At 41.7% G+C, this 14,451-nt stretch overlaps 1 protein-coding gene across 11 annotated transcripts in view; it reads right to left on the reverse strand.

Moving 5' to 3' along the window:
• MANBA (mannosidase beta) overlaps positions 1-5,589 on the reverse strand; it is a 61,515-nt gene extending 55,926 nt beyond the window's left edge. For 8 of the 11 annotated variants that reach the window (XM_030492148.1, XM_030492146.1, XM_030492150.1 and 5 more), the window contains exon 1: positions 825-2,336. In XM_030492148.1, the coding sequence (XP_030348008.1) occupies positions 825-1,103 (279 nt within the window). In that variant the 5' untranslated portion in view covers positions 1,104-2,336. Of the gene's footprint in view, positions 1-306; positions 719-824; positions 2,337-3,587; positions 3,593-5,576 lie in introns of those variants that run through there. The other 3 variants (XM_030492153.1, XM_030492151.1, XM_030492152.1) reach the window with 3 other exon arrangements.
• Between the last annotated feature and the right edge of the window lie 8,862 nt (positions 5,590-14,451).

Raw genomic sequence — 14,451 nt, forward strand, 5'->3', positions numbered from 1 at the left:
GTGTTTTCAAAAATAAAAGAGGCAATAGTAAACAGAAGCAGCAAAGCTTCTTAGAAGTGTTAAAGCAGAAATCAGTCTTTCATATGTAACAGGTTTATACTCATGTTTCAGGCTACACTTCCCTTAGGCAGCATGGGAGTATACAATCTCAACTGTTCTGATGTGCTCTGCAAGTGTTAAAAGGGATTTTTAATGGACTGAAAGGCCTGAAATCCACAGACTTCTTGCAACAAGTAGTCAAACTTCAACAGGATTCGTTTAGCTTTTCATTCTTTTGAGGCACTATCGTTGGTAAACATGACTTACATGTTGTGACAATACTGTAGAAACCTGGTGTCAGCACCTTGGTTCCTCATCAAAACCAAAGAATCTCCACATACTGCAGAGCACGGGCTTGCATTTGTATCCCTGGCCCACTTTGGGACTGCTCTGCCGTGGATAACCTCCAGTTACCCACCTGAGGAATCTGCGGCCACCAAACCCTTTGGTATTGGAGAGGCTGAGGAAACTACATCCGGCGGCTGCACCAGCAATGCCAGCAAAACCTAGAGCAGCTGACGCAGCTGCCGGGACAGAGCACCGGTTTGGGGGTGAGGGATTTGCCCCTAACCATGCTTCTGTAGATCCCACACTGGGGATCCCACTGCGGGGCTGTTTATTTCCTGTGTGGCAGGCTGCCCGCCTCGGAGCGGCACGGCGGCTGCGAGCCTTCTCCTCGGCACCACCACACCGGCCTGGCTCTCCCCACCGCGCCCCAGACACGGGACGCCGCCGGGGGCGCGGGGAAGCCGGGAGAGCTGTGCCGGCGCGGCTGCCTACCGTACCTGGATGAGGCCCGCGCGGTGCAGGGCGGTGTGCACGCAGCCCGGCACCTCCCCTCGGAGCACCACCGAGCCGTTCCCGTTGCCCAGCCGCCAGCTCCCCCGCAGGCTGTGCACCTCCGGGCCGCCCGCGGCCGAGACGCCGGCTCGGCCCGCAGCCGCCACCAGCAACAAGAGCAGCAACGCGGCCCGGTCCGCGGCGGCGCCCGCTCGCTGCCCAGGCAGCGCGCATAGCCACCGGGAGGAGCGAGCGGGTGGAGCGGCGGGCCGCCTCACCGCCATGGCTCGCGGAGACACTGCTGCGGGACGGTGGCCGGACGGACGGACAGACAGACAGACGGAGGAAGTGGGAAGACAGGACGACAGGGACGCGGCCGACCGGCCCCTGCGACAGCCGGGCACGTCGTCAGAGGGCTGGGGCGGCGCTTCGGACCGTTACGGCCGTTGAGGGTGGGGCAGGCGGGCAGCTCCTCCCGCCGCCCGTTAACATCGCCGCTGCAGGGAGGGAAGTAAAGATGGCGGTGCTGAGGGGGGCGGGCGCGGCTCCTCAGAGGGGTTCCCGCCAGCTGGGGAGCGGCCGAGCGCAGCCCGCCTCGGAGGGTCCGACAGCAGGCGAGGGGCACGGCGGCGCTCCCGCTCCCTCCCCGGCCAGCCGCGGCGACGGGCATTGGCACAACACCTGGTTAAAACAAGCGGGGACAACGCCAGGACAGAAGTGCTTGCTGAGGAGGGCATGCACGTTAACAGCAGAAGACAGACAGAAGAAGAGCGTGTTCTTGTTTTCTCCAAGAGGCGGCACGGTGGAACATTGGTAATAAAAGCAGTATAATCTTTCAGATGTAGCTAATTTACTCGGATCTCTAGAAAACCGCAGTGAAGCGGGAGGAATGAGGAAGAGCTGTGACAACACTGCAACAGGTACTTTCAGTGCTGGCTCCCTCAACTCATGAGATTTTATATGGCTCTTGTCTTCCACCTCCTTTTTCCCGTAAAATTAGGCACATAAACCGAGAACAAACGTCATGGACGTCTTGTTAAAAAAGTACTCTTGTTTCTCATAAAGCAGTGCTAACACTGTTGCTGTGGATTTTGTTTATAAAAATTTAGTATGTTCATCTGCAAAGGAGCAGAAGGGTCAGCTCCAAAGAAAATCTCAAGCATGGTTTCCGACCACACTGTAGCTTTCCTGCTTGGCCTCACTAGCTTAATCCCTTCATTCACCAGTCCAAACCCAGAAATTAAAGCAACGAATTCTTAAATGGCTTAGCAGAAGGAGCGAAAGGCAGTCAGTGGTCTGAGCTCATCTTTTAGGGGTAGCCAGCCACCCTACTTCATACTGTGTTTCTGCTGAGCCCTGGTGCAGAGGGACCTAGATCACCTCCTTGAACCAGAGATGTTTCACACCATGGCATGGTTGCACTTCATCTAGCTGTTCCTTCAGCCGGTGCTGTACAGCAGGTAGAAAACAGCTGTGCAGTCCACCGAGTCTCATTTCATAATATATAAAAAGGCTCAGACTTCGAAAACTCTTGCAATTGTGACTAGCCCACACACCTTCCAAAGGTTGTGAGAGCACAGAAGACCATGAACTTTCAGTACTGGATTTGCGTTAATGCCTGTTCAGCTGTGAGCAGATTAGAAAGCAATTAGTTTGCTTTTTTTTTGATACAGGTGACTATTCCCTCATAGAGCTCAACATAAAATTGCAAATGCTCATCTCAGCAGCCACTCCATGACTTTAGCTTATGATTTGTGGCATTTTGAGGTGGATTTGGTTTTGTTTTTTTCATCGGTGGTGGGTGGGTTCGTTTTTTTTAGTTGTTTATTCTTAACATATAGTCGATTTAATGAATATTCCATTTGGATTTGCATCATTTTTACTTCATTTATCAACCAGGTCAGAACCTTGGTCAGGCCAGTAATTTACTATCTCAGAATGCACTTAAGTGAGGAAGTGAAATATGCTTTTGAACCAGATAATCTTGCAAACTCCTTTAAAGAAGTAATGCTACTAATAGTGTCACTTCTTTATCTTCCTGTTCCTATTTTTTTTCCTTTTAACAGAAGAGTCAGGTCACTGTGCATACAAAGAAAGCAAACTACTAATTGCACGTAGGTGCATACATGTGATTCTGTACAGAAATGCAACCAAGCATAGCATTTAAAGGAACCCCAATTAACTGCAGGACTTTATTCAGTTTTTCCATTTTTGTTGGAAAAACAATGTTTTCTTATTGTCTATGACTGACTGTAAAACTAAAGGAGGAAAGAATACACAGAGCACCTTGGGATACTAAAGAGCTAGTTACTTTAACAATATATGTGCAATTCATACACCAGATCACGTAAGAATAAAGTGTGACTGACGGAGAAACAGGCTGCTATTCCTGGTATGTGGCACAGAGCGCAAGAGTGAACTGCAGACAAGAATAGGGATACCAGAGCTCCTGTTTTAGCTCCTAGCTTTCACACACCTAATTCAGCACACTATAAGAATCCACCCTAGATATGTCTTTAAAACATTACTGGACATAGTTAGCATGCCTTTATATTTTTTATCCAAATCCTTTTGAGCTGACAACCCTTCATTTCAATACAACATAAAAATGCCAGTCCTTCCGTTCATCTACCATACAAAGAAAAGTACACGATGTAATCACAGGTGATTTTTTTCACCCATGAGAGCACAGGGGGTCACATTTCTGAGAAACACTGGTCCAAGGAGAGTATCACCAGCCGATCATCTTTTTGTCGCTCTGAAAAAACCTCTGCTACCAACTTCAAAAAGGGATGGCTAGGACCCATACTGTGCGACAGCAGAAGCCTGTGCAGAAATTTAGCTGTTGGAACAGTTCCTCTGTGTGTATTTTTAAGACTGAGTAACCCACATTCAATATATTGACTGAAATGCAGGTCCCATTTCAGTTCAACTCCCAGCCATCTTTCAGTGAGATTGGCAAAAAAGTCCATTGTTGTAGATCTGAGTTACCTGAACTGGCTTTGCATGTTGCAGAATACAGTCAAAATGAATATATTCTCGCCTTTTATAGTTCAGACTACAAAATCATTGTACACTAATAGTTGAAAGCTTTGTTCTGTTTCTGTCCTTATCTACCAGTATAAGGACAGAAAAATTTCAGGACAATCAAACATTTCAGTGTATTTTCCTTAAATTCATACATTAGTAAAAGTATTTAGACACAGTGGTGCTGCCTGAGACATCTTGTAGGATATTATTTCTCAAGAAGCAGATTTTCAGAGAACTAAGTTTTAATGCTACCAAATAACAACTGTAAACTGGTTTTTGTTTGGGGTTTGTGGTTTTTTTTAATCTTTTTCAGCAAGTCATGTGGTAGCTTCCCAGTAAGAAGGAAACTGCATTTCAAGATGTTTACTGTACTTCCGTGTTTTCTTTGCCTTTTATTCTTTCTGCTGAAGACTGACTGGAGCAACACACACAAAAAAACCTCAACAATGCTGTCATTAAGTATTCTTAGAACATGCTGTTTCCTTGTTCAAGGCTTGTAATTAAGTTAAATCATGTTTCATTTTCATGTCCCTGTTTTAGGGTTTGCTTTTTGGTTTTTTGAGGGTATTTTTAAACAAGTGACATTTTTAAAGATTCAGGAGTCCTAAAGGCTGTGGCTTTATCTTTTTAAATCTTAAGACACAATGCAACATCTTTTGTGTGGCTTTCTTTTACTGTGTACCATATTCAATTGCTTTCTGAAATGCCACAGATTTAGAAGTTTACTACAATTCTTACTTTACAATACTGCAAGCGGGTATTTTTTATCAACTAAGACAAAAAGCTGAAGGGAAAAACCATGCCTTCGGCTCTCTTAGAATAAATTCAGAGTAGTTCATTGAAGCTGCCCAAATTGTGCTGTGTAAACCCAGAAGTCTTTTGTTTCCAATTGCTATGCAATCTCCATCATCGGGACAGGCTGCTGCTGTTTTCTCTTTCAAATTCATGTTCAGTGAGTTCATGCAAAGGTTTTAAACAAACAAGTTCTCACAGATTTGGGTGCAGTACTTTAAGATATTACTGCCCCCACCTGTCCACCCCATACCATTCTTCTGCTGAAGGTACCACCTCTGAAGCAAAACACGGACTTGTGTTCACGCTAGTTTGTCTTGGGGCTTACTGTCTCTGGGTAACTGCACACCACTGCAGATACCACCACCGCAGACCATGCGTCAAACATGCAGAACAATGAAAGGACCATCTACTTTTGGGAGTTCTGCATAGATGCAGCACTATCGATGCAGACCATGTTGGATAAATACTGGTGTCAAAATGGACTAGTGTTCTATGACTGCAAATACTTTAAGACAGCGCAGCATGTCTGTGAAAGCCCTACAGCTCCTCAAGGTAATGCCTGTCCTCTGTTTCATAACTGCCTCTGCAAAACAGAACTGCTGTGCAAAATAGTTACTCTCTGGGCTGGCGCAGAGGCAATATGGTGCAGAGAGCCCTCCAGCTATGAATGTATAAAGAACAGACAGGAGGAACACATTTCAGGCATTATTCTGTATTTATCTTGAATTCCATCCGAAAAGGATGTTAAAAATAAAATGAGGAAATAACATTGCTTTTAGATGAGGACACTATTAATACATCACTAGAAGAGAATATTGTACTAGATTATCGTAAGCAAAATACAAAATGACAGTCTAAGTGGTAGGCCTAAAGTTTCTTTCATAATTATGGTAATGTCTATAGGTCATTGCAAGGGGATTTCCTCAGCAAACAAAATTACTCAACACGAACAATCATGAGTAATTAAAAATAAGTGTGTGGAAGGGAAGTTACTACTCCAGACAAACACTATATGAATGGGGAAAAGGGAAAGAAAGGTATATAATATTTTTATTTCTAAGACAAGTTCTTTAGAAGGTGGAATTCCCATAGCTTTTACTCTCTTCAATTTATAAACAACGATTTTGAAACAATCCTAATCTATTTGTAAGAGTACATAACACTGATCATTGTCATTTACCCTCTCTCATGAGCAGCAAAGTCACTGTCTTAAAACTAGGTATAGGGCTGTCCAAGCTCCCTGTGAACGCTCATTAAAACTTACTTTAAACATATCTAGAATCAAAACTGATTCTCTGGCACTTACAGGCTATCAGTAGCACATACAAGGACATTATGAAACACCTTGTTTAGCCTTTCTTAAAGGTCCAAAAATATACAGTCATCTGTGGCCACAATGCAATGTATGACTCGTCCCTAAACACCCCAAATTAAATCCCTCAAAAGATGGGTATCATAGGTAACAAACTGTTTCTCCCATGACGGAGGTTCGAGAGGCTTCACTGAGCCTGTGTACTTCTCTTGGTGATTTGCCAGCTGAGTGCAGGACATACCAAGCAGATTACGCTAAATATGAAACACATCCAGCCTACTGTTTTAATGACTGTTTTCCACGCAGGTATTATGAGAATGTCAACAAAAATTTATAGCTGATAAATTGAATGGGTAAACTTAAATGGAGTTGGAGTTGCCAAAATAGCTGGGAGCTGCATGTCTTTTTCTAACTCAGTAACTCCAGACAAACCACCTGGGGTAGGTCTGGATCTCTGTTTCTCAGACCTTTAGTGGGGGTAACCTGGCTCCAGCACTAGGACAAAAGGTGTGCAGTTGTTTCTGCAAAAGCGACCCTAATGCAAGCACCAGGGAATATTCACAATGACTTTACTGAAAACTGTGGGTACTCAGGAGACACTTTTTTCCTATCCTGAGAGATTAATGATTATTTCAGCTCCTACAAGAATTGCCAGAATTCTTAATCAATTAAGTCCCCAATGAATCAACCAAAGCCCCACTTATTCAACAGCATAAGCCAAGAACCTTCCTACATACAAAAAATCTTTACTTACCTGAATAATTCCAGTGCGAATGCCCTACATAATGGGTACTATGTCCTCACACAGTCCAGGATGCTACATGCCACATTGCTCACTGCACTGGTACAAATGTCTCGGGAGTAACAGTTACAGAAACTGACTCATGCACATTCATCAAGCAGACATACTTTAATATGGGCTCTATTATTTATTTTTTTCCAAAATGACTTAGTACATGAACAGCACTAAAAATACTACTTGATACGTACCCATATGTAAAAAAAAACAAAAACCAAAAAACCATTATGTATTCAATTCTCATTGTAACAGGACTGCTGCAGCAAACAAAGAGAATAAGTACTAGAAGGATCATAGAATATCTCAAGCTGGCAGGGACCCATAAGGATCATCACGTCCAACTCCCTGCTCCTCACAAGGCTAACTAAAACTAAACCATATGACTAAGAGTGTTGTCCAGATGCTCCTTCAACTCTGGCAGGCTTAGTGCCATGACCACTTCCCTGAGGAGCCTGTTCCAGTGACCAACCACCCTCTTGGTGAAGAACCGTTTCCTAACGCCCAATCTGAACTTCCCCTGAAGTAGCTTCATCCTATTTCCTCGTGTCCTGTCATACTCTTGTACTGCTAGACTACAAATTTCTTGTTTTGGGACTAGTCAGGATTTTAGTATTTTGATACTTGCACTGGAAGAAGGGAAGGCAGGCAGGAGGTTTATGGCTAAAAACATGAGGAGCCTTAGGAATCCGAGAACCTTGTCTCCTCAGCTCAGTCCTCCATGAAAGAAGGGCCCCAATCTCTTCAGGGTCCAGCTACATTAAGATACTACTCACACTCACTTTGTTTACAGCTAAATTCTCAGTCCAGTGGATCCAAATAATATGGTGCTCCAATTATTGGCTATACCTTTGATAGCTGCTACCAGTGTCATAGTTCATGGAAGAGCTCTGTTTTCTACCCACTAGGACTACAGATAAGCACAAATGCAATGGCAATCTGTAAGAAAGAGTCTAAAAGACACAAGAGCTCACTGCTCCCACTGCCTGGGATCCTCCAAGATTGTTTCAGTAAGCACAAAGATCTTCAGCTAGCCTGAACTGGTACAGATCTACTGAAAGGAGGAAACCTACACTGTAACTTCGATTAACCCTTTGTATATAAATATTCAGCATACCTGTCTATAGAATGCTTCACAAAAGTGCCACAATATTCTGAAGGTATTTAAGAAGTTTTAATGAGTTAAAGAGTGAACAGCCACCTAAGGTTTTGGCACTTTTTACATACCAGCAAAATAAACAGCATTCAGCAATCAATCATTTCCAGAGGTATGGTGCTCTGTTAAAAGGGCTTCTTCACCACAGGAAGCTGTCATGACTCCAAAAGGTTATTAAGCACTTACAAGGTTTAAGATGCAGAATCATCTTGAAAACCTGTCTGTCTGTCAATAAAGGTTCTATTATGTTGATTCTCTCAGCATTTTTTGAATACAGTTTATCAGCAGTGGTCATATTGACAAATACAGTTTTAAAGGCCTGGAACTATACCCTAAGGAGTTTCAATCACACCAAAAAGATACTTAAAATTGATTAAAAAATGATTTGGTGCTTTAGTTTAATGAAGTAGTTCAGTATGCCTAGCAAGTTGACAAAAGCCACTTTTTTCCCCTCAATATTCACCTTGGAATCCTCCATACTTGGCGACAGCCATGAATGTTTAGTTGGAGGACAGAAGGGTACAGCTAAGCTTCCTTCTGCCATCTCTGGCTTTGACAGTTCACTGTGGACAGCTTAACACTGACACGAGAAAGCCACTGCATGACTGGAAAGTCACTCATTGCTCAGTGAACATCTTGGTGGCAATCTGAACTTGGAGAGTTTTCAAGACCTCTTCTCTTTGTTGTGTTCTCTCAATACCAAGGATGCTGATCCGCTGTTTATCCTTCCAGCTTCCCGGCAATGACCCATAATCTTGTAACCACAAACTATGATTACTGCTGCTTCCTCCTAGCGCAACTCTTCTAGAAGAGCTTATCAGTTAGCTGCAGCTGGCTCAGAAGGTACAGCTGGCTGCCCTCTCCCCTGTCCACACCCTAAATTATTCATGATGTATGTGTCAGCATATGTTACATGGTAACTTCTCCTTAAAAATTCAGAGACTGACAACAGTGAGCTCTTCCCCTTCACACTTTGTCACTGTGTCTCTGCACTCTACGCTCCTAACACACAGCAGTTGTTTCACCTAGACTCATCTAACCTAAAAACTTAGCTTCTTAACCCATTTTTTCCCTCCAGTATTTTTACAAGCTCTCCTCCCAACAAGAACCACTACAGTAATTAACAGAGTAAAAAGATTACTCGCTAAGTTACCCCTTCCAGCTTCCTTCATGCTTTGCATCTCAAGAGGCATTACTTGCCCTAGCAATAGCATAAACCACTGGTTCACAATTTAGCAGCACTCAGGAGTCTCCAGGCACTGTGTAGCTAACTTACATGAAAGAGATTCCCCACCAGATCAGGGAAGGCAGCAAAAAGCAGCTCTATCTAGCAGGGTAGGTGTATGTGCGTGGAACAGGCAAAAAGAAGTGCAGGTCTCTAAGGGGTGGAGACAAACATTGCAGGGTGGCTGTGTGAAGGAAAACGCGGTCAGGAGGGCTGACTGGTCAACTACAACCTATTTCTGTATCAGGTCTCCTGCCCTGTGAACCAGAGATGTTCTAGCTTCAGTTAAGCAGCAAACAGCAACTTCTCTTTTCATCTTCCTTTTTTTCCTATAAAACACAGCATAATGCATGTGTGGCCAGTAAGATGCTACATCAGCCACGTTAAGGAAAAACAAGCAAACAAAAAAAGCTGTTTTAAGGAAATAGTTCTGCATCCAGAATTTTCAAGGTAACCAGTCAATGCCTTTCCACAAAGCCTGCCGTTTCATGTTTTCCTTCTGAAAAGTTGGAATATTTTTCTACATCGGTCATATCAGTATCAGAAAGAATATTATGTGCAAAAATATAACCTCAGGGTTAACTGCATTTTCTTAAAGCTTGAGTTTTCTCACACCATTTACGGTTAATCCAAACAGAAGGCATTTTTACTTCTTTCCCACTTTATACAAGAAAAGTTAAGGCTATGAAAATTCCCATCTTTTGCACTGAAACAGCAATTCTGAGTGTGACGTGCAGCATATATGAAGTAGGAGTGGAAAAAAGCCTAGCTAAATTAACTAACAGTCACCTATCTACCTCTGCTCTAATTCAATTGCTTGCGCTTGTGTGATGATACCTTGGAAGTGCAGCTTTCAATGAATTTGGAATGGATTCTCAGGAAACATAAATCATTATAGAGGTATCCTCATGAAATACAACTCAAACTGTCAAAACATTAAGAACAAGTTAGTATAGTCAACCATAGAAACAGGGGGTTATGATTCATTTACACAAAGTTCTGCCTCTTACACTGGCTAAACTCCCTATCTGCAGTTGTCCCATGGCAGCTTGTAACTGAACTCAGAACTCATTCCCAAGCAACTGTGAATTCCCAAACCAAAGGATATTTATACTACAAAAATTGGGATCGAAGGACACTTACATGTTTCAGTTAGCTTCTCTCTGTAGACAATCAGAAACTGTCCTGCTTTTTATAGCACTGCTAGTTACCAAGATCCTCCAAGTGCATCCCCTTCATTATTTATGCAAAGCTAACTGTATTTAAGCACCCCAACTATATAGAATTACTGTATCTTGAAGATTTTATAGTGTTACTACAACATTAAAAAATACCATAATAGTTTGCAAAATAAACTTATGCAAAGCCACATTCATTCTCTTTTGGAGGGCTTGTATTTATTTCTACTACACGTAACAGGAGAGTTGCAAAATCACAGAGTGGCTTAATACACACCAATGGCACACTGCCTTAAGCTTCTGCAGTAAGGTTTTCTACTCATTATAGCACCACTGAAGCAAGAAAGCCTTTCTCCATACATCACATCTCTCACACACCCCTATTTTAATTGACCTGGCTAATCTATTTCTATATGGTTTGTCCTCTGGCTTTTCAATTCCAAACCACTCAGAGGTCAGCACTGTGGGTTCTAATAGAAATCTCCTGAAACTTTTTAATGAATGAAATCCTCACTGGGCTTCACAGTAAGGAGAAGAACTGAAGGGTGGAATGGAAGAACACAGGTAATACAGAAGCTGAACAAAACACACAGACAAACAAAAGGTAGAATTTGTACTTCTAAGTTTGTCAAGGCACATGTTAATTAGACCAGACAGATATGCTTAATATGCACAAGACTTTAAGGAACTTCTCACAGAGACAGACATGGAGGCATGGAACTCTGCAATGGGACAATGTATGGTTAATACAAAGATGAATAAAGTTGAGACAAAAGCCAGAATTACCTATATGATTTGCAAAGCCTCGGAATCTTAAGTACAGAGCTTCAATCTCAACAGCAGTCATTTAAGGAGAGTAGCCTACTCTCCCACACTCAATCAGGTACAACCCCAGACCAAAGATCAGTTAAAAGCTGCTGAAAAACAACACATTCTGATCAACACGGTGTGTCTCCTGATGAAGCTCCCTCCCCTCACAAACTAAACCCCTTCACTGTTTGAAGAAGGTATGGAATTCTCACCAGCATTCCCAATGGACAGACACAAAAAAAAAAAAAAAAGGCAAGCTATTTTGAGCAAACAGGGATGTTTACCAAACATCCTTACAAAATTTTCAAGTATTACTTTACACAGAACTGTCCTATCGAATTCACTGTTTCATTTCTGGCACCCATCACTGCAGTTACTGCTGCTCACCTGGAAGCTAAACTCTTTCCCTCCACAACCGATGCATATGAAACAAACCATGTGTCACCTCACTGCAGTACAAAAATAGCTGGCATCTTTGAACTACCCCTGCAGAGGACTGAGTGCTTGCTTCTAAACGACATAAAAGACCAGAGTTAGTGCAGCATTTACAAAGGAAAATGGCAAGTCGCAATTTATGGGCACTGGCTTGACAATCAAAAACATCAACCCGTGAACTGTTCCATACACACCCACAAAAGCACATCTGTCTACACTGAATTGCTCTTCCTACGGCTACATCTGAACTGCTATTCTTTGACAGGCTAACCTGGACACCTAAAATTCCAATTTATCAGATACCTTGTTCCAGATTATTTTGAAGCCAGTTAGTTTTACCTTATAGACTGCATGAATTGACAGTAGTGCATTTTCACTTCACAGTAACATGAGCAGCCACTCTTTACTTTCTGTGCCCTCTCTTCTACACAATTACCCAGTTCTGTGTCCTACATTACTACGCTTTCTCTGCACTGGTCCTGCACTGTTGCTAACATGTAATATTTCAGCCATCATTCCAACCACTTTTATGTATTTATGCAACAACTGCCTATAGAGATTCAAATCCAACAGTTCTCCAATTTATGCCTATTGTAAATTTATGTGGAAGGCATGGGGGTAAAATGGCATCAATTCAGTGACAACAAAAACTGAACAGCATAAAGCAAATTATTCCTATGAGTGGCAGGTTTTTGGTTTTCAGGCTTGAAGGAATTAGTAGAGTCTATTTTAGAGAAATAACCTTTATACCTTAACATCCTTTATTGACCATGGATTGTTTATCTTATTCCATTGTTGCTTATTTGTTTAACTCTAATGGAGACTGTTGTCTTAGCCTAGTTTTATTGCGTAAAACACAAACCAGGGAAAGAAGCTGAATTTAGATTTTTTTTTTTTTTTGACAACTATAAACACAGCAAGAAATCTTCAGCTGAATTCTAACTTCTACTATGCTAGGGACTTGCAGACTGAAGATTTCTTCTGAATCACTAGCCGTATCTGATGGATCTATGGTATCTGCTTCAGATGACTATGCTGTAAACCACTATTTTTTGTAATAGTGAAGGATTTGAAATAAAATAGAAAATTGAGCAGAGGTTGCAGAAAAGAATAAAATATAAGTATCTTATAAAAAAAGCTTATGTTTTATAAAAACTTATTCAGAACATTTCTGGCTGTGAATGTTTAAACCATTAAGTTATCTGTTAATGCAAATTCCTTTTTGCATAAGCAATTATCAAATCTAACAGAGCCAGTATAGTACATCTGCACACCTCTAACTAGTTCTCTTTTAATCATTTGCCGACTAGTTCCATGCCTCCATAGCAATCAGACCATACTGTTGTGGTCTGCATAAAGCCAGACTTCAGAGAGTCAGCATCTATAATCTTTACACAAAAACCAGGCACAGTGCAACTGAGTAGAATGTTTCTACACACACACAAAGATGTGTTTATAAGAATTTTTTTAACCAACACAGAAGACACTGTGCACAGCAGAAAAAAAAAAAAAAAAAAGAACAAAAATCCCTAAGCAACACTACAGATCAAGTTTTTTTCCTGCATCCTAAAAAGGCTCCAAAATGTGCTTAAAACCACTAAGAGTTTTTCAAGTGAAATTTGAATAAGCTGACTGGAATTGTGCTGTCAAATTCAAACCCCATTTAAACACAGCAAGAAATCTTTAAAAGAATTATTCCAGAAACAGCCTTGAAGTACAAGTTTCTTTCCTTGTTACATGCTTGATAAATCCAAGTGCCTTGGTTTGACACTTGGTTCTCCATAAATACTCTCAAATAAAAGCTACTAAAAAAATCTTGTTCAGTTCAAGACTTTTAGGATGGAGCTGGCCCCTGTATTCTGAAGGCATTATTGCATTTATCATCCTGAAATAAGTCTTTTTAACAGAGCTTCTCAGGGCAACTCACTCCAATGTTTGCCAAACCCTTCACTTTTCACATGAAGTTCAAACTGAAAGTCTTTTTTTCCCCTCCATATGTTTGATAGTAATCAAGATATACTATGTACGTTTTAGCCTATGTGCAGTTTTGGTAGGTAGATCACTCACTGAGGTAACCACTAATAAAGCTTTTTGTTTTGGAAAAAGCTAAGATTCTTTTGTTATCTCCTTATTAGCTCGTGGTTAACCAGCTCCTCCCCTTGCCCCCCTACTTGAAAAGCAAGCCCAAATATAACTTCCGCAGGAAGCCTGCAAAAGACACTACTGAGACTACTTCAAGGACAAACACCTGCCATTTCCCACTTCACAAAGATTTTAAGTCTCAGTGTGACCTCTGGCAATGCATATGTAACATCTACAATTCACCCATCATGCTTTCATCACAATACATACTTTCTAATTACAGAAAATCATCACAGAAGGACCATTATGAATGCATAAGAGAAAAACATAGTGGTCCAAACAAGATTTCCAACTTCCATGTAACATTTTACTACCTTCTCCTTCCCTAACCCTCCCTCATCCACACTTCCTTGAGTTTTATAAAGCCTGGTGCCTCACATCTCACAAAACATTTTTCTAGTTGATCACATAAGTGATTTCAGTGGCTATGACACCGAGACAAATAAGCATCAAATGAACACAACCGTCAAACAGGAGAGAGCAACATGTTTGCAAGCTTAGAAATATAAACTTTTACCTCAGTTGTAATGCTACTGGTGTAAGCAAATATCTTTGGTTAGCAAAGCAGAAATACTGCATGGACTGCAACTTCATCAACAAATTTCAGAATGTCATTTCAGTGAGGCATGCACTGTTAAAAGAGAGCCCAGGTTTCTACATTTCAAGCCAACTAGACTTTAAAATAAGTTCACTTTCATAGTTTAGAACCAGAACAAACCATGTCCAAACTACATGTTCAAATTTTTATAAAAA

This window comes from Strigops habroptila, chromosome 7, assembly GCF_004027225.2.
Source record: "Strigops habroptila isolate Jane chromosome 7, bStrHab1.2.pri, whole genome shotgun sequence".
Taxonomy (NCBI): Eukaryota; Metazoa; Chordata; class Aves; order Psittaciformes; family Psittacidae; genus Strigops; species Strigops habroptila.